Raw genomic sequence first — 22,755 nt, forward strand, 5'->3', positions numbered from 1 at the left:
GGGAGTCATGGAGTGGGAGAGAGAGGCAGACTCTCAAACAATACAAGAGAAGGAAATGTACGAAATTGTGTGGTGACCACCCCCAATTCCAGAGACGCAGCAAGATATTTCTGAACACTTCCACGGCGATGGTAGCATGAGGGAAGAAGGAGTTGACACCCACTTTCACCCTGAAGTTGATCCATCTTGAGCACTGTCTCTCAAAGTGCCGTTCCCAGGTCAGCTACAGCAGCACCTGGAAACTTGCTAGAGATGTCAATTCTTGGACCCTACCGTAGGCACCCTGAATCGAAACACGAGGGTGCCCCCCAAAATCTGTGATCTCACAACCCCCCAAGTGATTCTAGTGTACACTCAAGTTTCCAAACCACTGGCCTAAAGCCCCATCCAAACATTTAAATTCTGGAAGTACACAGAGGTTTCATTATAAAGTGTTTTGTATTCAACTCTTCAAAAATGAAGCTGTGGGCAGGTTCTACATCACATGTTCTCATGGCAAAGCTCCTCAACCTTTTTGAAACAAAGACTTCATTTTTATGTAACATATACCCCTAGTGTCTTGCATGGGTCCTAAACCTAATGGGTTGAGTGGGAAAACAAGGACCTAAACCTAATGGGTTGAGTGGGAAAACAAGGACATTGTGAAGATGCATTCATGCATGTATGGGCACACATGTTTGTTCCTGTGTGGGTGGTCAAAGCTTAATATATTGACTGACACTTTCTAGGATGATGACATTTTCCTCGAAGATGCCCAGCAGCCCTATACATTGCCTGGGTCTGGATACTATAAAAGCTCTCAAATACAATCAGCAGGGAACACTCTTTAGCCAGCTATGCTGCACACATGGCTACTATGGCAGCCCGGTGTGATAAGATGAGTGATTCAGAAACCCCATAAGTTTGTATTATAATCATAGAGGGAAGGAGATTCAATATCCAGCTCCCGTTCTTGGTGTTCCTTGTACTCAGGCTTTATATCACTCTAACAGATGAAAAGGCACTCACCTGGCTGGCACACTTCGCCTCTCCTCTGGGGCTTTTCCCTCAGGATGTTTTTAAATAACTTTCAAAACAGAACAGACTACAGGGTAATTAGGAACTTTTTGGGGACCTGTGTATTTTGCTTGGAAGGCTGAATCTGAAGTCCTTTGGCCCCCAGACTAAAGTTGTTGGTGGGATGGCCCGGAGTCATGAAGTGTGTTATTTGAGCAGAGTGGCGCAGGGCTCTGACTCAGGCTGGCCATCATAAAGAAGCACATTTTTGGCTGAAAAAAGTTCCAAAGAGAAAACTAAAGCACAGAAGCACCTTTTTTCACCTATGGGGCCAAACCATGAAGTGAATTGGTATTTTAGAGAAATACCTTTTCTGATCTTATTTTGACTTGTCTGCCTTTGCTGCATTGAAGCGGTTCAGCAAGCTTAAAAGATGTCACTCTGGAAAAGACCAGCTTTTGCGGTGGGAAAGCCATGGGGAGGCAGCCTTTTTTAACTACTGTGAATTGGTCGTTTTCTTCTCTTTCTCTCTCTTTTTACCGTCAGAGTATATCTTCTTTCCACCCTCTTTGCTCACACCGCTCAACCCTGTTCAGTTTCTTCCTGTTTCATTTGCACATGATCAGTTTGTTCTTTTTTGCCATTGTTCAGTCCAGTATTTTCTCTGTAGTGGGTATTGGATAGTGTCTGACATTATTTGCTTTCGTAATAATGTGACAATATTCACACCCAGGATTCTAGCCTGCTTGAATAATTCACTTTTTGAATACAAGTCAGATGTCATTTTCTTGGTATTTTTTTCAGCATTGTGCTATTTTTATTTAGTCCAACATAAACTTGTGTTATTGTTTTGAATGCCTGTCAAGTAGGCTGATTCAAAGGTTACCTCTTTCCTACCTCACCCAAAGTTTGTTGATTTTTTTTTTGTTCTGATTCTATTGCATTGTAGTTTTCAATGTTCGAAATTAGCTTGTTTCTTCTATTAGACTATATTTTTCTTTATGGTGGCCCCTCTTTTTTAATCCATCTTTGTATACCCCCTAGCATAGCTCCTACAGGTACAGCAAAAGACAAATAATTGAATATACACATAAAAGAATTGATATATTCTAAATATAACTGTTTCACTTATTTATTGCTATGTAACCAACTATCTCAAAACCTTGAGGCTTAAATAACAACTTAATTTTTCTCAGAATTCTGTGGGTTAGAAATCTGGGGAGGACACAGCTGGATAGTTCATTTCCAATCTGTGTGGCTCCTCAGCGTCCCCAGCCTATCTCTCTCTGCAAGGCATCTCATCCTTCAGGGCCTGTCTGCATAGCTGGGGCTTTACACCACCTCAAAACGTTCAGACCGCCTACATGGTAGCTCCTATAAGAAGTGTTCTGAGTGGCCAGGTAGAAGCTGAAATGCTCCTGGTGTAGCCTTGGAAGTCCCAAAGATGTCACTTCAGCCACCTTCCATTGGTCAATTGAGTCAGTAAGGCCAGCCTAGATTCAAGGAGATAAATCACAAAGCATTTGTAACCATCTTTAATCTACTCTGAGAGCAATACTAGTAATAAGTGCAGTTAACATTTATAAGTGAGGGGCAAAACCTCGGTCTCCTCTACTATTCAGTATAACAAAGTACAAGCTTTAAATATTTTGTCAGTTGTCAAAATGTGTCAGATGGTATATATTCATCTTTTGGTTTGAAAATATACACACCGGGCCTGGTGCAGTGGCTCACTCCTGAAATCCCAGCACTTTGGGAGGCTGAAGTGGGCAGATCACTTGGGGTCAGGAGTTCGAAACCAGCCTGACTAACATGGTGAAATCCCATCTCTACCAAAAATAAAACGTTTAGTTGGGTGTGGTGGCACATGCCTGTAGTCCCAGGCTGAGGTGGAAGAAGTCGCTTGAACCCAAGAGGTGGAGGTTGCAGGGAGCTAAGATTGTACCATTGCCCTCAGCCTGGATGATAGAGACCCTGTCTCAAAAAAACAAAAGAAAGAAAGAAAAGTAAGAAAAAGAAAATATAGACACCATAATACGAAATCAAATTCATATTGATGCTTGCAAAGAGTAAAAGTTAATTATCACTAGTTTAATTTCTCATTTGTCTAGAAGATAATATTTTTTAAAGATACATGGGTATATATTCACACGTGTGTATGACCACCATTGAGATGACATGGGTAAAGTACATATACCATGCCAACAAACTCATTGATGCTAAGTGAATCTAAATATCAAACTGAGTTTTCATTTTCATCCATAACTATAATAAAAATTCACTAATTTATATATCATTCCTTTGAAAAGAGGCATATAAAGCATGATCCCTATCTCAAAGGGCATACAGTCTAACTGGAGAAGACTGATAATACTCAAGAAACTACTAACCTCAGTTGAAGACATTATAATAAAGTGCTAAAATGTGTGACCCCTTCTTATGATAAGGTTCAAACTAGCAAATGTAGGAAGACTAGTATAATTTAAATCACTATTTATGCTTTGGGAGGCTGAGACAGAACGACCACCTGAGATCAGGAGCTCAAGTCCAGGCTAGACAACATAGCAATACCTTATCTTTACAAAAATGTTTTTGAAAATTAGCAAGGAGTATTGGTACATGCCTGCAGTTTCAGCTACTCAGGAGGCTGAGGCAGGAGGATCATTTGAGCCCAGGAGTTTGAGGATGCAGTGAGCTACAATCACATCACTGCATCCCAGTCTAAGTGACAGAGCAAGACCTTGTTTCTAAAAAGATATATATTAGGTTGGTGCAAACATAATTGCAGTTTTTGTTGATAAAAGTAATGGCAAAAACCACAATTATATTCACACCAACATAGATGGATGGGTAGATGGATGGATGGATGGATAGAGTCAGATAAATTAGATAGATAAATGGATAGATAGAATAAAAGTCACTATGGATGGATGGATAGATGATAGAGAGATAAAAATAAAAGTTGCAATTTTGCAACCACCTCAGTCGTAATTGTTTTAGTCAAAAAAAAAAAAAAAAGCCAATAGATGTAAGAGGAGTGAACCAAGGAACAGATATTTTCATATTTGCAATCTCAAAGACTCTGAATATTTACATATCTTGAAGTACCTTGCCACAAGATACTTGTTGTTCATAAAAGGAAATAATTTTATAATGGGGAAATGTCACAGATACCACCTTCACCAGGTGATCAAGTTTAAAATAGAAATTCAGTATCCTTTATTCAAAATGCTTACGACCAGAAGTGTTTCAAATTTCTGATTTTTTTCAGGTTTTGAAATGCTTACATTATATATTTACCCAGTCAGCATTCCTAATCTGAAAATACAAAATCTAAAAGGCTCCAATGCATGTTTCTTTATTCATGTTGGCTTAGTTTTGGAACATTTCAGATTTTCAGATTAGGGATACTCCACCTATAGTAATGGCATAAATTGGTATGCTGGGCCTCCTGATACAATGCACTAAGAAGGACACAATATCATTGCTGTGATATTCTTGCCATAATATTAAAATCTATGAAGAAACATCAAACAAATTCAAATTGAAGGACATTCAACAAAATAACTGGCCTGTACTTTTGAAAAGTATCAAGGTGATGAAAGACAACACCTCAGAAACTGTTCCAATAAGAGGAAGCTAAAGAGAAATGATGTAGCTTGGGGGACCTGGATTGCATCCTGGACTAGGTAGGGATACTTGAGGGACAACTGGTAAAATTTGAACAAGGCCTGCCTGTAGAGTAGATTAGGTTATTGCATCAATGTTAATTTCCTGAATGTGATAACTGCACAGTGGTTATATAGAAAATTTATTTTTAGAAAGCACATGCCAAAGTATTAACAGGTAAAAGGGTACTGCACTGTGTCTACATCTTACTCTCAGATGTTTTTAAAAAATTATCTCCAGGTATAGATAGCTATTAAATGATAAGCAAATGTGGTAAAAAGTTAACCTTTGGGGAGTGTGTTGAATGATGTGGGGGAATTCTTTGCAATATTTTGCTATATTTTTGTACATTCAAAAAAATTTTTTTATTTAAATGTGTCCCCTTTTAAGTATTTTAAGTCCAGATTTGAGCCAGACCACCACAACTGAGTCGGATTTAGAAAAGCCAATGGGAGAATAAAGCATATTCCATGCTAGAGCAGCAAAACCAAAGGCACAGCCCAGGAGGGAGCATGGGAGCTTTCAAAGCTGAGCCTGGCTCTTGAGATGGTGTGCACTGTGGAGAAGCAGATTTATAAGGTCATGGAAGTGAGTGGAGACAGAGTATAAGAGGTGAAAAGCCTGCAGCCAAGCTGTTATGACATGCAGAGGACAGATTTTTGTGTAGAAGTAGTCTACCTTTGGTCTGTGGAAAAGGATCTGTTAAACAAATTTGTAGTATACAAAGATTTTAAACATAACACATACTTATAGAATTAATGTAGAACAGTGGTTTAGAAACATAGATTGTTCAATTATTGGTAAGCTCTAGCCAGCCTATCTACTCACTAAGCAGGACCTCTAAGAAACACAGTTCCTGTTACGTAACAATTCAAATCTCTTTTCCACAGTAAACCAAACCAATATAGATTTTCTCTGTGATGCTCTTTGATTTTATAAGGACATTTAAGGATTTTTAGAGATGAAACCACAAACATATTTAGACCACTATAATTTGGAGCCATGGGGAAACCACGCTGAGCAGGAAATCTTCTAAGTCCCGGGCTACATCCAGCGAAAGTTTTTTATTGTTGTGGAAGACAAAGCTGAATGCAACGATCCACTGTTCCATTTACTTGAATACACTAATTGCATCCTCTGGGCATATTGACTTTAATAACATACTATTTAGAGTAGAAAAAGACCCATGTTGTAATTTCTGTAATTCTTAGTAGTGACACCTGCATTTTCTGTTTCCTTTTTCTCTCTGCTTATCCTTTCCCATTCCTGCTATATAAATATTCACTGTTTCTTTAAATCACATTTAGTTAATAGGGGTTTTTTTCCTGTTTTTTTTATCCTCCCCCTCTGTTGCCCTAAGTTGGTAGCAGGTTAATCCTGAATCTCTAATAAATGCAAATGATTAAAGAAAACCATCAGTCCAAGATTATTTTAACTTCACTGGCATAATTGTTAGTATCTTTTTTGTCCCATGGGATATGTAGGATTACATCAATTAAATTGGTCTCTGTAACTGAAAACAGTAACCATAAATGTGACTATTGTGCTTTCACCAGCACCCTTTAGGTATTTAATTTGCTTGGCGGTAATAGATTGTCAGAGCAGTAAACGTGAGGCGAGTAATGTAAATGGTATAATGACGGTAATTATCTGAATGGATCGATTGCAGTGTTATTGCAACGTGATATTGCGGGTAGGAGTGAGATATAGACATCCCATATAAATTCCTATTTTCAGCTTTATTTCCGTACACATTTTTTCCAAGACATTTAAAGTGAAAACAGTGTAAAGTGGCATTTGCAGTTCTCTCCTTTATCTCTTCCCATTATCCTTTGTGCTGTTGCCTTACTAAAATAAGCAGACCCCACAAAAGGTAAACTTCTCCAAAGAAATAATGACTTTGTGGAATTGGAATTCTAGCATTCTCTTTCATGATTCACAGTATCCAAATATTTGAACTGGAAGTCACTTTGTAGATTGGCTAGTTGGATCTCTTCCTTTATTAACTAAGGAACTGTAAACCCAGCTAATGGCGAGTGACTTGCTAAAAGTTACTCAACATGGCATTGCCCAGTAAGACTGCAACAGAATGGAACTGGAACCTGAGCCTTCCCTTCTTTTGGGCTGGAGGAGGAACTGTGGGATTCCATCTCAGCTGCAGAGACAGGAAAGCTTCCATGGGTCTGGCCAAAAGCAATCCCTGAAGGAAACAGCAAAGTCACTTTACTTTGGCAAAGAATGAAGAAAAGAAACAGTCTAGGACTAACCAATAACTGTACTTAGAAAGGTCAAACAGACAATCAGACTGAGCACAGAAGGATTGGACTGTGTGGCAGATGTCTGTCCATTACAAGACCTGAAAGAACGTGGCAGGATCCCACCCGAGGGACTGGAGTGTTCACAGGTTTTTTAAATGGGGATTCAGCCCCAAAGGAACAAGTTCAAAGCCAAGGATCAAGACTGTAACCTGAAGAAGAAACAGTGTTTGAGGAGTTCTGGAACTTGAGCTGTGACTGTCGAAATGATCTGACCTTGAACAAAATGGCAAGTCACCCTCAAACAGACTTTTCCCAGGAGTTTTCCTCAATTTTTGTGCCGTATCCTGGTTCAATCTCTTCTCCTAAATTTTATTGTTGATTAAATTAACAAATCAGCCTACATTAGAAACTTTTCTTGCATCTGCCAAGGAAAACATTCATATCACCAGGAAACACAATTAAAACCACACATAACCCATGCCTTCTGCATTATCAATGACAGATAACACTTGAATTTCAAATTACTGTAAGTAGAAAAATAAATACCAGACAGCCATGTTACTCCTGCTGCCAGCCGGTGTGCCCAGGGAGATGGAAAGCAGAGGGCACCAAGGAAAGCACGCCTGGAATGTGAAAGCCCAAGGCCAGCACTGCACACAGATGGACACGTGGCAGGTCCAGTGGACTGCTGGGCAGAGCTGGAAAGTGAGCAGACCCAGGTGGCTATCTCAGCAAGGCAGCCTGCCAGGGGAGAAGGAGTTAAAGGGGAAAGAGGAGGTACAGTGTGGAGATGTGGTTGCGAGGGGGAAAACAAAGAGAGGGAGTTTCAAAGCAATTTATTTTGCTGCAGAAGCAAAGGAATGTAAGACCAACCAGCCATTATCCATTAAGGAGGCCAAACCAAGGGTAGAGGCAAAGGTGTAAGAAGCCTGTGTGAACATGATATGCTCTGGCAAAGTAGAAAGAATGCAACTAATAAAATGGTAGGAAAAAGGAGAGAAAGGAAGAAAGGTGATTGTTGAATATGTAATAGGAGGGAGTCAAAGGACATGGGTGTGTGTGTGTGTGTGTGTGTGTGTACTTTGGTGTTTATGTGTGTATTTTGGGGGGTGTGTGTATGTGTATGTGTATTTTGGTGTTTATATGTGTATTTTGGGGCGTGTGTATATTTTGGGGTGTGTGTGTGTATGTGTATGTGTATTTTGGTGTTTATGTGTGTATTTGTGTGTGTGTGTGTGTGTGTGTGTGTATGTGTGTGTTTGAGTCGGGATCTCATTGTCACCCAGGCTGGAGTACAGAAGTACAATCACAGCTCACTGCAGCCTTGACCTCCCCAGGCTCAAGCAACCCTCCCAACTCAGCCTCCTGAGAAGCTGGGGCTATAAGCATATACCACCACACCTGGCTAATTTTTATTTTATTTTTTGTAGAGATGGAGATCATGTTACTTAGGGTGGTCTTGAACTCCTGGGCTCAAGGGATCCTCCCACCTTGTCCTCCCTTAGTGCTGAGATTATAGGTGTGAGCTATCACACCCACCCAAAGGACATGGTTTTAATAGTAACAAAGGAAGACAAAAAAGGGGTAATGACACTGTTAAAGAATCTTCAAGAGGTAGACACGTACAGGTCAGGAGAGGGAGGAACACTACACTCAATATAGTTTTTAATATAGTTTTAATATAAACCCTTTAATATAGTTTTAACTTTTGGAATCCTGTTAATGTTTTATGTATTCTAAAAAATAAAATGTAATTAAGAAGAGAGGAAATTAAATTTGAATACTATCAGCAACAAATGAACTGAACTGAATTTCAAATGAATAATATAACCACACTAAAAGGGAGGTAGGGGAAGAACCAACTTACTAACTTTGGGACCACAGTCACTGTATACTTTTCTTCTAAAGAAACACACAAATCTGAGCTTTTCCTAGCACTGGTTTAGGTAGGTACCAGTTTTGTACACATGGTAAGATTGAGCAAAGGAGTTAAAATATTGCTGAGAGCCTGAGTTCTAACTGCACAAAAAGGAAGATGCTAATAAGAAAGGAAGAAGGCAAGAAAGAATTTTGTGGGGCTTGCGGTGAGGTGGGGCAGTGAGCCTGTACATGTGGGAGTGGGGAGAAATCCTTCCACTAAAAGGGACTGGAAGCAGTGACCCCTTAGCAGCAACTGATACAGGTTAACAACCAGATCTTAGTTTCCAAACATCATTCCCCAACTAAAAGGAAATAGAATTCCTTGGAGAAATGCCTAATTTCAGGGACAAAGCAAGGAGAAAGCAAGATGGCCCTGGAATGTCTCCTTTTGCAGAAAAAGAAAGTATTTAAGAAATGATGGGTACATGTCAAAAAGATACAGACACCAGCATACAGGGTCTCGCCTGCCCAAAGCTGGAGTGATTTGAACATCAAAATTAATAATAGTTGTAACGACTTATAAACCTTTGAGTAATATCAGAATCGACATTAGCACATTAATAAATAGGAAAAGCACTAACTTATGGAAGAGAATATCAACTCATAAACGTAGATAGAAACATGGAGTTAGAAGTCACCATTTGCAACCAAGTTAATCAATGATTTTGTTGAAAATCATTGATGGTTGCTAAAATAGGTAGGTGAAAGTTTGATGAGCGATAGGATATTTTCATAGCCTCAAAGTTTCTCCCCCAAAATTACTTATTAATCACAAAAGGAAAGCCAGTAACTTCACAGTGGGGAGATTTGGCAGACACTACAATAACCAAGTGATGAAAGTCAGCATGTCCAGCAGCGGGTCCCATAGATGTCATGCAGCTGCTGTATGCACCGAGAAGGGCCCAGCATCGCCTGTGCGCTGTTTCCACCAACTATGTATGAGGGAGCTCCGGAGAAGCCCAAACTAAGGGATATTCAACAACATAACTGGCCTCTACTCAGAAAGGGCAGAAAAAAAGAAAGAAAGAAAGGCAACGAAGAAGAGGAAATAAGAGAAAAACGAAGGACAGAAGAAAATAAAAACAAACTATTCCAGGCCGGGCGCAGTGGCTCACACCTGTAATCCTAGCACTTTGGGAGGCCAAGGTGGGCAGACAGCCTGAGGTCTGGCATTTGAGACCAGGCTGGTGAACATGTTGAAGCTCCATCTCTACTGAAAATACAAAACTGAGTTGGGCATGGTGGCAGTCGCCTGTAATCCTAGCTACTCGGAAGACTGAGGCGGGAGAATCGCTTGAACCCGGGAGGCGGAGGTCATGGTGAGCTGAGATCATGCCGTTGCACTCCAGCTGGGCAACAAGAGTGAGACTCCATCTCATCAATCTGGAACTATTCCAAATTAATGGGTGCATGATGAACAGCAATGACAATCGAATGCAGAGCATGATCACAGATAGGGTTGTATACTGTAAAAAATACTATCAGGGACATTATTGGGACAACTGGTGAAATTGGAAGAACCGTAGATCAGATTATAGCACTGTATTAATTTATATTTCCTATGGTATTTCTTGAAATTGACAACTATACTGTGATCGTACAAGACAATGCCTTTGTTATTAGGAAATACACATGGAAGTATTTAGGGATAAAGGACACCATGTCTGTAGCTTACTTTCCAGGTACAGAAAAGAAAGGGAAAGGAATTGATATAGCAGATGTGGCAAAACGTTAACAATCTGTGAATCTTGGAAAGGGTTTGTGGGAGTTCTTTATGCTATTTTTGCTTTTTGATACATAAGATTTTACATATTTATGGGACACGTGATATTTTGTTTCAAGTATAGAATGTATAATGATCGTGTCAGGGCATTTGAGACATCCATCAGCTTGAGTATCATTTCTTCTCTCTCTCTCTCTCTCTCTCTCTCTCTCTCTCTCTCTCTCTCTCTCTCTCTTTTCTCCTGAGACAGAGTCTCATTCACTTTATCTTCCTGCCTGGAGTGCAGTGGCATAATCCATGCTCACTGCATCCTCTGCCTCCTGGATTCAAGTGATTCTCTTACCTCGGCCTCCCAAGTAGCTGGGATTACAGGTGTGCATCATCATACCCAGCTAATTTTTGTATTTTTAGTAGAGATGGGGTTTCGCCATGTTGGCCAGGCTGGTCTCGAACTCCTGACCTCTAGTGATCCACCTGTCTCTGCCCCCAAAGGGCTGGGATGACAGAAGTGAGCCACCATGCCCAGCCTATCATTTCTTTGTGTTAGTAACAATTCGTGTTCTCTCTTCTAGCTACTTTGAAATATTTAATACATTGTTAACTATAGTCACCCTACTCTGCTATTCAAAAATAGAACTTATACCTTTCCTTAACTATATATTTTAGCTAACTGTATATCTTATCTGTAACCATTGACTAAGCTCTTTTCATTCCCTCTCCCACTTATCCCCAACCCAGCTTTAGTATCTATCATTTTACTGTCTACCTTTATGACATCCATATTTTTAGCTCCCACATATGAGTGAGAACATGCAATATTTGTCTTTGTGTGCATGTGTTATTTCACTTAACATGACTTCCACTCCATCCATGTTGCTGCAAATGACAATATTTCATTCTTTTTTATGGCCAAATAGTATTTCATTGTATATGCAAACCATAATGCATTCATCCATTGATATAAATTTGAAATTATTACCAAATAAAAAGTTCAGAAAAACAGATGGAATAAAATGATGAAGTTAAAATGTTGAAAACTTTGTGCCACCTAAAAATCATACCGTAATTTTCAAAATGCTGATTTAGATCACCATAACACTACTTCTAAATGTCAAGGAGGGTTTAAGAGAAGGGGCAGGTAGAGTCAAGATTACTTATGGGCTAAGAGTGGGTGGTCGTTGTCACAGCCCTGGAAAGGGTTCACTGGAACAGTCGATGATTCAGACAGGAACCCACAGTGGCTGCAGTGGAACCAGGTCACCCCACATGGGCAGTTCTGACACCATCATTTCATGCTCCTTCTAAAACCTAATACGCTTACACCGATTACTTTTCTTTCCCCTTACTATTCCACATGGTAACATAGTAACCATATTCAACCTTCACATACCCACATGACTCTAAGGAGTGAGAAAGCAGTAATTTTACAAGAGTATGGGGAAGGGGATGATTAACTGTAGTTCAAGTCTTATGTTTCTTATTATCTTATGTTCACAAGTCATTGACTAACAATGAAAATAATATATTTAGTTTGCATTTGGAATTATGCTTCCATGACTCTATGTGAGACTCTTTTCTGTGGCCTAAACAAATATTAGGCTGTGAGTCTGTGACAGGTCTTAATGAAGTGGATTAAGGCATTTCTCACATTTACATTTTCTTAGAATGAAATAAACATTCTAATCTTTTTACGGAACACTCTCACATCAAGCCACGATTTGATTTTCTACCTGTTTGGAATATCAAGTTTTGCATTTCTTTAAGTTGTCGTGTATTTTAGTGAGCAAGTTGGTAAAACAGAAGTCATCACTGAGATATTTATAATAGTACTTAGAGTGAACTTGTCAAAGGTACTTCTAAAAGATTGTCTTGGATCCTGAGGAGATATATTTAGTAACTGTATTGAATAAGTTGTCACCTAACACAACATTTCACTGATTTATTTGTGTTATTTTTGTATCTTGCTGCAGGCAGAGAATTCAGCGTTGGCTTTGGAGAATGAAAATCAAAGGGAACAATATGAGCGATGTCTTGATGAGGTAAGGGGGAAAGAGGCTTCTAATCCCAGTCTGGACTAGTTACCATTCCCTTAATCTGATCTCAATATGTGTGCATGGTACCAGTCTCCAGAGAAGCCCAAACTAAAGGATATTCAATGACATAACTGGCTTAATGAAGTACATTAAGGCATTTCTCACATTCACATCAGCATTTTCTCCTCTGAAGAAATGTAGTGAATGTGTAGCCATTGAAAAGGAAGGGTGTGTGTGTGTCTGTTTATGTGTGTGTCTATGTGTGTGTCTGTGTATGTGTGTGTGTGTGTCTGTGTATGTGTGTGTCTGTGTGTATGTGTGTCTGTGTCTGTGTGTGTCTGTGTATGTGTGTATGTGTATCTGTGTATGTGTGTGTGTCTGTGTGTGTGTGTCTGTGTATGTGTGTGTCTGTGTGTATGTGTGTCTGTGTGTCTGTGTATGTGTGTGTGTGTCTGTGTATGTGTGTGTGTGTCTGTATGTGTGTGTGTGTGTGTGTATGTGTGTGTGTGTGTCTGCCTCCTTCCCTCCCTAATTCCTTATGCAGGCATCTGTACATTTCTTTTGGTTATTGTTTCATACTCTTGGGCCACAGTACGCTGTTTGATCAATTTTTTCTGTTCAATAAGTAGGACCCCTTCCAATGAATGAGAAAAACCACATCGGGGCCTGCTGCACCTCCAATTGGATACCATTTCTGAAAAAGCAAATCTTTGATAGAGTGGGTGGGGATGATGTTCACAGTTGGCAGCCAGAGGGAAAACATCAGTAGATTCGGAACAAGACAAGAAGAGAAAGAGAAGTGAGGAAGAAAATTGGAGCAGAATGAAAGAAGACAGGGCTATACGCTTGAGTAAACTGGATAAATATTATGTGGTGATAATGAAGAGATGATGGCAAAGATGGTGGGCATTTGAGAGTTTCTGAGAGGCAAGGGGAAAACTGACATGCACTCAGAGCCCTTGTTCTCCTCCACTGTCGCCTCACACCATCAGGGCCCACACCTACCACTAATGCACCCTGTCTCTTCCTGCTAGGATTGGCCCTTCACTCCCTGACAAGTTCTCACCTAGGACCTGTCAGTGACTGGAGTTGTTATTTAAATGAAATCACTTCTTTAGTCATCTGTCCAGCACCTTCAAACTTTACTGGGTTCTAGGTGATTCAGTTTGAGATTTGTTACAATCTACCTGATGCAGATTTTAGAAAGAAATGAAAAACTGCATTTATCAGTGGGAATTGCCATTATATCTTCAGCCTTTTTCTCCCTGCTATCCATGAGGGAAACCTCTTCTAACAAATTCCTCTTGATATTGCTTACCCTCTCTATCGCACTCTCCTTCCATGTACTGTCCCAGAAGTCAGTGGGGTGATCTATAAGGAACACATGCTCAACTCCCAGCAGTGATGCCATGTATATAACTCTCGTTCCCTTCAAACTGGAAGCAGTCTCTCTCCTCTGAGGTCCAGTAGTCCTCTGCGTCTGCCACACCAGTGCTTTTAAATATATGATCCCAGCCGGGTGCGGTGGCTCTCACCTTTAATCCCAGAACTTTGGGAGGGCGAGGCGGGCAGATGATGAGGTCAGGAATTCAAGACCAGCCTGGCCAACATAGTGAAACCCCGTCTCTACTAAAAATACAAAAAATTACCCAGACATGGTGGCATGTGCCTGTAATCCCAGCTACTCGAGAGACTGAGGCAGGAGAATCGCTTGAGCCTGAGAGGCAGAGGTTTCAGTGAGCTGAGCTCGTGCCACAGCACCCCAGCTCAGGCGACAGCGTGAGACTTGGTCTCAAAAAAAAAAAACGTGATCCCTGGACCAGCAGCATCACCCTCTCCTGGGGCCTTGCTAGGAATGCAGATTCTCAGGCCCCTCGCCAGACCTTCAGCGATCTGTGTCAACAAGCTCTCTCAATGATACTGGTACACTTGACAGTTTGAGACACTGTCATCATCACACCACTTTGTATTGGTTACTTATATGTGGTTGAAGAACTCTCAAAATGTCCACAGAAAATAATATTAGATACATCACTTGTATAATGTTCCCAACCACATACAAGCAAAATGGCATTTGCAAGTCTCTGCGCTATCAGGACCTTAAAAGACCAGAATAATCTTGACAATGTCCAAAGTTAAAAGAAATACTGAAGTTAGTCTGGTGAGGCCAGTTCAGCAGCCCTCCCTTCTCCCCAGGCTCTTGGTCCAGTCAAAGTTTAGGGCAAGAAAGACCAAATGGATCCAAGGATATTTAAAGGAGCACACAGTGCCTTTGGGTCATATGTACTGATCAGCAAAGTTTCACTTTATGCTCCTTCACAGAAATTTCTGCTGAGGCTTTATCTGTATTTAGAAGTCAGATTTATGTGACTCACGCCACAGAAACTTTGTCCCAATTCTCCCACAAGTCAACACTTTCTATCAGTCAAAAAACTCACATTTCTTTATGGAAACTCATAGTTTGTTTTCTGTGTGTTTCCCATGTTTGCTTGCTGTAGGTTTCATCAGAATTTGTGGGACAAATTGTCAGTTTTTATCTACAAAATCATTTCACATAAAGTTTCCACTGAAGACAGACTTTTTAGAAGGAGTATTCCTGTGTTCTTAGTTGCAAAAATTAACTGTTGCCAAAGAGGTGATTTGCAGGAAAGAACTCCCTCTAAGCAATACACATGTTTTGTATTCATGAATACTGACCCCTGATTACACAAGCAGGTTCTTTTTATAACTAATTGCATGAGGGTAGATAATTCATTTCTACACATTGTAAGAAAACACTCTCAACGGGGTAGTTGAATGTAGTAATAATGCCAACTGGAAATTCTTTTCAAGGCTCTTTATACTAATTAACAAGCTAACAAGGTAAGGCCTCATGGACATTTTTTACTTGCTAGTGGGTTTCATCAAATATACACACATGGATAAAATCTAAATTTAAAATGTTCTTCAGACAGACACAGTGGCTTATACCTGTAACCACTTTGGGAGGTTGAGGCAGGAAGATTACTAGAGCCCAGAAGTTTAAGACCAGCCTGGGCAACACAAGGAGACTCTGTTTCTACAAAGTAAAAAAAAAAAATTAAATTGAAAAACCTAGGCGAGTGTGGTGGTGTGTGTGTGTGGAGGCAGCTACTTAGGAGGCTAAGGTAGGAGGATCTCTTGGGCCCAAGAGGTCGAGGCTGAAGTAAGCCATGATCCTTCCACTGCATTCCAGCCTGGGTGACAGAGTGAAGCCCCATCTCAAATAAATAAACAAAATGTTCTTCAATCCTGTTTGCACTGATTGTTATTTTCTTGGAAGTGAGGAACATATTGAGGATTTGGGGAAAACACTTGAGCATCTGTGTTCCAATAAAATAGCACGTTTATTCAGAAGGTAACAGACTCACATCCCTAGATACACACACACACACACACACCCTGGCTTGCTAGGCATGCACATACACAAGTGCAGATACCCACAAATGTATATATAAACATGTATGCATGCATACACTTCATCATCACCGCTACTGCTCCTGATCTCATCTCCCTGCCTTGCAATACAAAGGGAAAACCAAGAATTGGTCTTATTTTTCCTGGGGAGTTTGGAGGTTTGCAAGTTTGAATCAAGTTTCTTAGTCTAGCTATTAGACAGGCACTTACTGGCAAGCAATGACTTGCTATTTATTCACAGTATTGCCTTGGCCACAGTTTGTTTCATATCTACTATCCCTATGTAAAGAAGTAAAATGACACATGTAAAATAAGTAAAATAACATCTAAAAACCACTGCATTGCACTTTGATGGATTCAATTGTATCCTACAAACCTCTACAGGGTGTCAGCCTCACCCAGGCTCTGAGAGCTCACGGCACTCCCAGTCTGGCAGGAGAAGTGCAAGGGAAGGACAGTCACAGAGTGGGGAAGTGAGAGAAAGTCACAGAGCAAATGAGCTGCACTGAGGGCTTTGGAAACAGAATGCAGTCACCAGAGGTCAGGAGGAGCAGCGAGTAGGTGAGCAGAGGAGGGGGCAGAAATGGAAAGGGTATTCTCAGCAGTAGGAGATGCAGCAGGTAAGGTTTCAGATCCAGAACAGCAGGTGCGTCTCATCCTTACCTGCTTGGTGGACTTACCTGGAGACCTTTAAAAATACTGCTGGCTGTGTCACACCTCAGAGATTCCCATCTGACTCTGCTCTGGGGTGGAGCCTGGGCTTTCTGGTTTTTTTTTAAAGCACCATAAGAGATTGTAATATTCATCAGGGTTAAGAACCACCACAATTAGATTATCTGAATGCTGTGCTTTAGAGAGCATTTTCAGAAATTTTCAGTAGGAGGATGAGAAAGCTCCCTTCACCAAGTTTAGCTATGGTAATAGAAGAGCACAGACCCATGTGGAAGTTTTGAATTACTTCTGATTCCACAACAATGTCTGAGATAATATAAAGGTACAAGCAATAAAATAAAATAAAATAAGCCCCAGTGTTTCTCAAAGTGTGTTCCTGGGAGCCCTTTGCATCAGAAAGATGTGTGGTGGTTGCTAAAGTTGCATATCCTTAGACCTATTCAGACCTTCCCAATCAGTATGCAGGGACAGGAAATTGATGATTTTCACAAACATTACAGGAGGAACTTCTGCAGAGTTGGAGAAACTGCCTCTTTTTCTCCAATAAGACCTGGGCTCCTTACACTCAGTGATGATGGAGTTGAGTTGCTTTCCAACCTCTACACTTCAGAGCACAAGGACCTTAAAAACTAGACCTTCCGATGTAGTTCAGAAACAGAGAAAAAAAAGAATTTCAAGTAAGAGTAGAAGTAGGTTGCTGAGACTGTTTCTCACCTGTCTCTCTGATCCACGAGCTACATGCCTGGACTGTAGAATCATTCCCAGGACATTCTCAGGCATATCCCACAGCTGGGCCCTACATCATCTTTAAAATCAAGGTCTTGATAGATGGAAATGGAAGACAATCTCGCTTGTTGCTTTCATATGTTCAAATGTTTTATATCTTGTTTGCCCCAGATTCTAACGGCCTGGAGGCAGTCTCTGCATTCATTTCCTTATTATTTCTGCAGGACCCAGCAGATTCCTGGCCCACAGTAGGAGCCTAATGCTTATTTGTTGAATGACTAAATGAATGAATGGAGAGTATCAGCTGGAAGTTAATTTCCAAATGAGTGTTTCCCCAAATCCCACTTACATATTTAGACTAATTTCTTCAGTTATCTCTTCAGAGATGAGCACTCATTTATTATGCACTAACCCAAATGATAATCCAAAGATTGATCAGCTGAAAAAAAATAGTAGGCCCACTTCAAAGACTCTGATTTGAATTAGAAGAGAACTTTATGGGCTTTGGATTAGGAAGACTAGGGTTCACTGTTCACCCTTTTTCAGTGTTCTATGGGGCTGTGCATTTACCTCTTTGAGTATCTTACTTTCTAGTTAGTATCTTACAAGATTGTTTTACAAACTTGTAAATGAATAATACAGATGCTTGGTGACTTACATTTATACATGTATGTTATGTGGACACACACACACACACAACACATGTACATACCCCTCATGCCTTTACAAATAAAATCCCTTATTCTTAAAACATTTTTACTTAACTGCTTACCTGAACATGCCTTATATCTTTCAAAGTTCGACTGGCCTGATTCACATTTAAGGTGACTGCTTTATATCAGGTTCTATCCTAGGTGGTTTCACTGATTATGTCTGTCATCTCATGCCTTTTTCACAGCTTCAAAGGTAGGCAGCTTGCCTATTTTGTGGCTGAGAAAAATCAGGTTGCTCTCCCATCCCCTGCGCATGTCAGTGTATAGTTATCATAAGCACTGTTTCAACCCAAATCCATATTCTTCATGCTTTCTCCTAGCTGCCTCAGTACTATCAACCAAGCTCAGAAGCCTCTCCGAACTGCTTTTTCTGATGAGATTTTTCAGTTACCTTGCGGCGCAACAGTGGCTTTGCATGGGGAAATAGCTCAGGAAGGTCTGAAAGCAAGCCCACTAGCCAGGGAAGGACTGTCAAAGCATAGAGCCATTTGAGATCCTCACTCCACATACCCATCTACCTGAATCTTCTCTACCCTCCACCCCAGCCCTTGGCTATCTGAGAATTGGCTCCCTCTCTGAATAAACTCCTTAGTGTGGCTTTTTATTCAGCTTCAGGGAGTGTTTTGCAATAAAATAACAGACAACTCCACAGCTCCAGCTTTTCCTCCCTCTGCTTGCCCACTTCCAGGAGAGTACATGGAAGAATCACAACCCTGGAAGTTGTTCAGGGACAAAGAGCAAAGTTTGGTATGGGTCAAAGATCAGCTATGTGTCACAGGAGCTAGGCTGTCTGAGAGGATTCTTACTGGGAAGGAAACACACCAGATGTACTCAGGCACTCTCCTTGGCATTCCTGTCTCACCTGCTGCCCTGCTCCATCTCCTAGAAGCAAAGGGAAGTGGCCTCCAGGGAAAGCCTAAGGGAGGCTATACTACAAGCTAGTGGCTTAAGCATTGTCAGCTTTACTCTTCCAGTGTGGCTCAAGTCCCTTGCAGCCTAGCCCAGCTGCTGCCCTTTCTCTGGAGAGGAAAGCTGGCAGATGACATTGGAAGTGATTTGTTCTCACTAGCTGGCCCTATGGGTGTGTGATTATTTGCAACCCAAATGCTTAGGGCATAAAGCTAGGTTGAGGGCAAGGGTGCATTCCAGGCATTGTCTTCTGAGTCTAGTAGACGTTGCAGGCACAAGCTCTAAGCAGATGTCCTATTTATGCATCAGGGAAGTTAACTATTAAAAGCAGTAACAAAACCTAGGACACTGTCATTTTAGCCAGTATGGAGGAAAGCATCTGTATAATCTGCCTGCTCTTTTTCAAAGAACCAGTGAGTCCTTCTGGGTAATATAACTTCATGTCAGTAGGTAAAGAAATAAGGCGTTCATGTATCTTTGTTCAGTTTTCAAGTAGAGCGAACGATTTTCCAAAGTACATGCCAGAAGGAACTGTGTAAGATATAGAGTCTCTAGGCCTATAGGGCAACTGCTTAGATTGTGAGATATAACATATTTCCTCCTGGGGGCTGTTAGAGTTAGGATATTAGTCCGTGTCTCCTGTTAAATCACAGATAGAGCTATTTTATGTGACCACTGTTACTAGAATGGTTTCAGTGAGAGACCAGTTGGGAAAAAGAAAAGAAAATATTGATATTGGGCAGTTTTATGAGAATGTAAATCAAATCCAAAGTTTGAGATCCAAAAGAAGTAAGTTATTTATGGCATAAATTAACTTTGGTAACTTGTTCCTGATTCAACCTGCTTGAATAGTTCAATTCTTCTGTTTTGTTTTGTCTTATTTGCCAACAAAAAAAAGATGATGCATAGTTTGATTTCTCAGTTACTTATGAATTGGAATGAATGCTATAAAAATGACTTTTCACTATTATACTATTGGTCAATTTGTGTGGGTTGAATAACATTTATCACTGTTGTGATCACGTACAAATAAAGTGATAAAGGGACAATACTGCATCAGTTAATGAAAGTATGGTTTATTTTGGTCTACGGTAGTTCTTGGGTACACTTCTGTAACTTGCGCTTCTCTCAAAAAAAATACCTACAAACACGTTTCCTTTAAAACCATAGTTTCATTGAAAAGCCTTTCTTGTTTATTCAATGTCTCAATGTAACTTTAAAAAGACTTCTGATGGGGAAAAAAAAATCCTTCTTGTGCACGTAATTTAACTAATCAATTACAGATCATCTGAGTTTAGTCATTTACTGCTTGGGTGTGAATGTCTTCTAACCAAAAGTTGGTAACAGCCTGTGTTTTAATTTTCTATAAGACTTACTGGTAGCCGGCTTTCGTGAAGGATGTATGATTTGTCAATATTGAGTCAAAAAACAATTAAGCTCCGTGGAAACATTCTTACTATAATCTGTTCCGCTATACTAGAGAGAGAAAGAGGCACAAATAGTTGAGCATCACCAAAAATAATGCATTACCAAGAGGAAAAGAACACAAAAGTGTCCCTCAGTCTTCAGTTGAATGTGAGAATTACCAAGATGATTAGGTGTTTTTCACAATGGGTTATAATCATGTTTTTGCCAACTCACTGCCAGGTGTGAGTCTTTGACGTCAAGCATCATGGCCCAAACATCTAGCTTTGCAAGTAGATACTCAGAAAATTTATATTGGATTAATGAGGGAAGAAATGAATGAAACAGAGTGTCTTATATCTAGCATGTTTAATTATTCTGATTTAGTCTTTCATGCTGTCAATTTCAGTCATCATATTAAATGTTTACCATCGCCCACTTCACCTGTCCACGTTAATATTATCAACAGTCGCCATATGGCATAGCTTCAAGGTAATAGTGACATTTAGTAGGTAATTCTATGGAAAGTATTTTGAAATCTGCAGCTGAAAAAGAAATCCTAGCACAAAGGCATACAGTAATAATGAATGGTTACCTGGAGAAAATGCCAGATACTTGAAATACCAGGAACACATGTTACTGGTTTTACATGTGGTCCTTAGCTGGAATTGTGTTATATGCCCACTCTTAAACCAATCACTAGAATTGCCAAGATTGGTTTAGATTAATCAAGTTTTCACAGCCTTGGACTGAGGAGGGATTTAGGTTCTTCTGCGGTCCCAAGCTGCCTCGTACTTAAAGAAAATGAGGTCCCCGAAAATATTACTAAGAATTATATTTGATTGTTTACTGGGAGAATCTCAAAATAACAGTGACTACCTTATTTCTCTCACATAGAAGTTTGGCAGACAATATGGCTCCATAACATCATCAAGACCAAGCTTGTCCTGTTTCTCTACCTAAATACACTTAATATGTGACTTTTGTTGTCAGGGTAGCTCCTGAAGTTCTAGCCATTAGTGTACTTCCATTCCTAGTCAGGAAGAGGATGAAGGGTGAGCCCCCTTCTTCTTTGAGACTCCCTGTAAGCCCAAGAAAATAGTCTGCTTATGTCTATTGGCCAGAATTTTGTCACATGGGGACACTCAGTTACAAGAGTGGCTGGGAAATGCAGTTGAATGTGCCCAGCCCCAATACATCAGGTTTGTTACTCAGGAAGAAGGAAAAAAATGGATGCTGGAGTAAACAACTACTAGATTCTATTACAGGTAGCAACAATAAGGGGGTGGCATAAGAGAAAACGTTGACAATGAAAGCAGGACACATAGGAAACAATGAGTTGTCCCTATTCTTGACCATTCAACCTATCTCTCTTGCTAGTAATGTTAAGCAGTAAAATAGACAGCAAACGAATAGGAAGGAGAGGCAAAGGACATTGTAAATCAGCAAAATGTAGAAACTGTGTACAGATAATGAGGACTGTGTTTTGCACTATATCATTTTTTAGCCTTCTTGGAGTATATGAAGGGATATCATTTTTCCAAATATGGAAATGTGAAAGTCAAGGTATGAATGATCTCTTAAGTGTAACCATCTTAATTAGCAACAAGGTCACCTTTGGAGAAAGCAAAATATTACCTAGCAGGATAGGCTTATTATGAAAAGAATCAGATCTCTGGATGTAGAGGAAAGAGGTAAATGAGGAGCTAATTAGCTACAATAAGCTGTGAAAAACTTATTGGTAAATTAGAGTTGGTGCATATAAAATCTCATTATTATAAATGACAACTTTTTCTTTATTTTTTAAAGGTAGCCAACCAAGTTGTTCAAGCTCTGCTTACTCAAAAGGTAGGTCACTTTCTGGCATTGTTCTTTTCAAAGCACTTATGCAACTATATTGTAACTCATGTTGTTAGGCTAGAAAATTGTGATTGATAGATGCAATACTTTTGTATTTATTCACTTAGGGAAAATTGTATGTGTTTTAGATAGCATATGAGGTAACATCAGTGGCCAGTGGAATTGTGTAAAAAATTCAGACCTTCAGTAAAGTAATAGAAAGCCTTTTGAAGATGAAAGATTTTTCATGTACCCAGATGAGTAGCAAACCCATGGTTTTTATTTAGTAAATACAAACTTCCCATAAGTTGTGAATTATCTCAATATCTGTAAAATGAATATCTTCTTTTGGACAGCATTAACAGAAATCTAAAATTCAGCAAGAGATCTTTGAAGTTAGGGAAGTTATTTAATTTTGCTAGTTCCTCTTCTGTAATATGGGAATAACAATTCCCACC

General features: G+C 40.0%; 1 protein-coding gene across 8 annotated transcripts in view; it reads left to right on the forward strand.

The window, feature by feature from the left end:
* NCKAP5 (NCK associated protein 5) overlaps positions 1-22,755 on the forward strand; it is a 1,002,432-nt gene that overhangs the window by 778,199 nt on the left and 201,478 nt on the right. For all 8 annotated transcript variants that reach the window (XM_035305069.3, XM_078327941.1, XM_035305072.3 and 5 more), the window contains 2 exons: positions 12,537-12,605; positions 22,268-22,306. In XM_035305069.3, coding sequence (XP_035160960.3) covers positions 12,537-12,605; positions 22,268-22,306 — 108 coding nt within the window. The remainder of the gene's footprint in view (positions 1-12,536; positions 12,606-22,267; positions 22,307-22,755) is intronic.

This window comes from Callithrix jacchus, chromosome 6, assembly GCF_049354715.1.
Source record: "Callithrix jacchus isolate 240 chromosome 6, calJac240_pri, whole genome shotgun sequence".
NCBI classification, from domain to species: domain Eukaryota; kingdom Metazoa; phylum Chordata; class Mammalia; order Primates; family Cebidae; genus Callithrix; species Callithrix jacchus.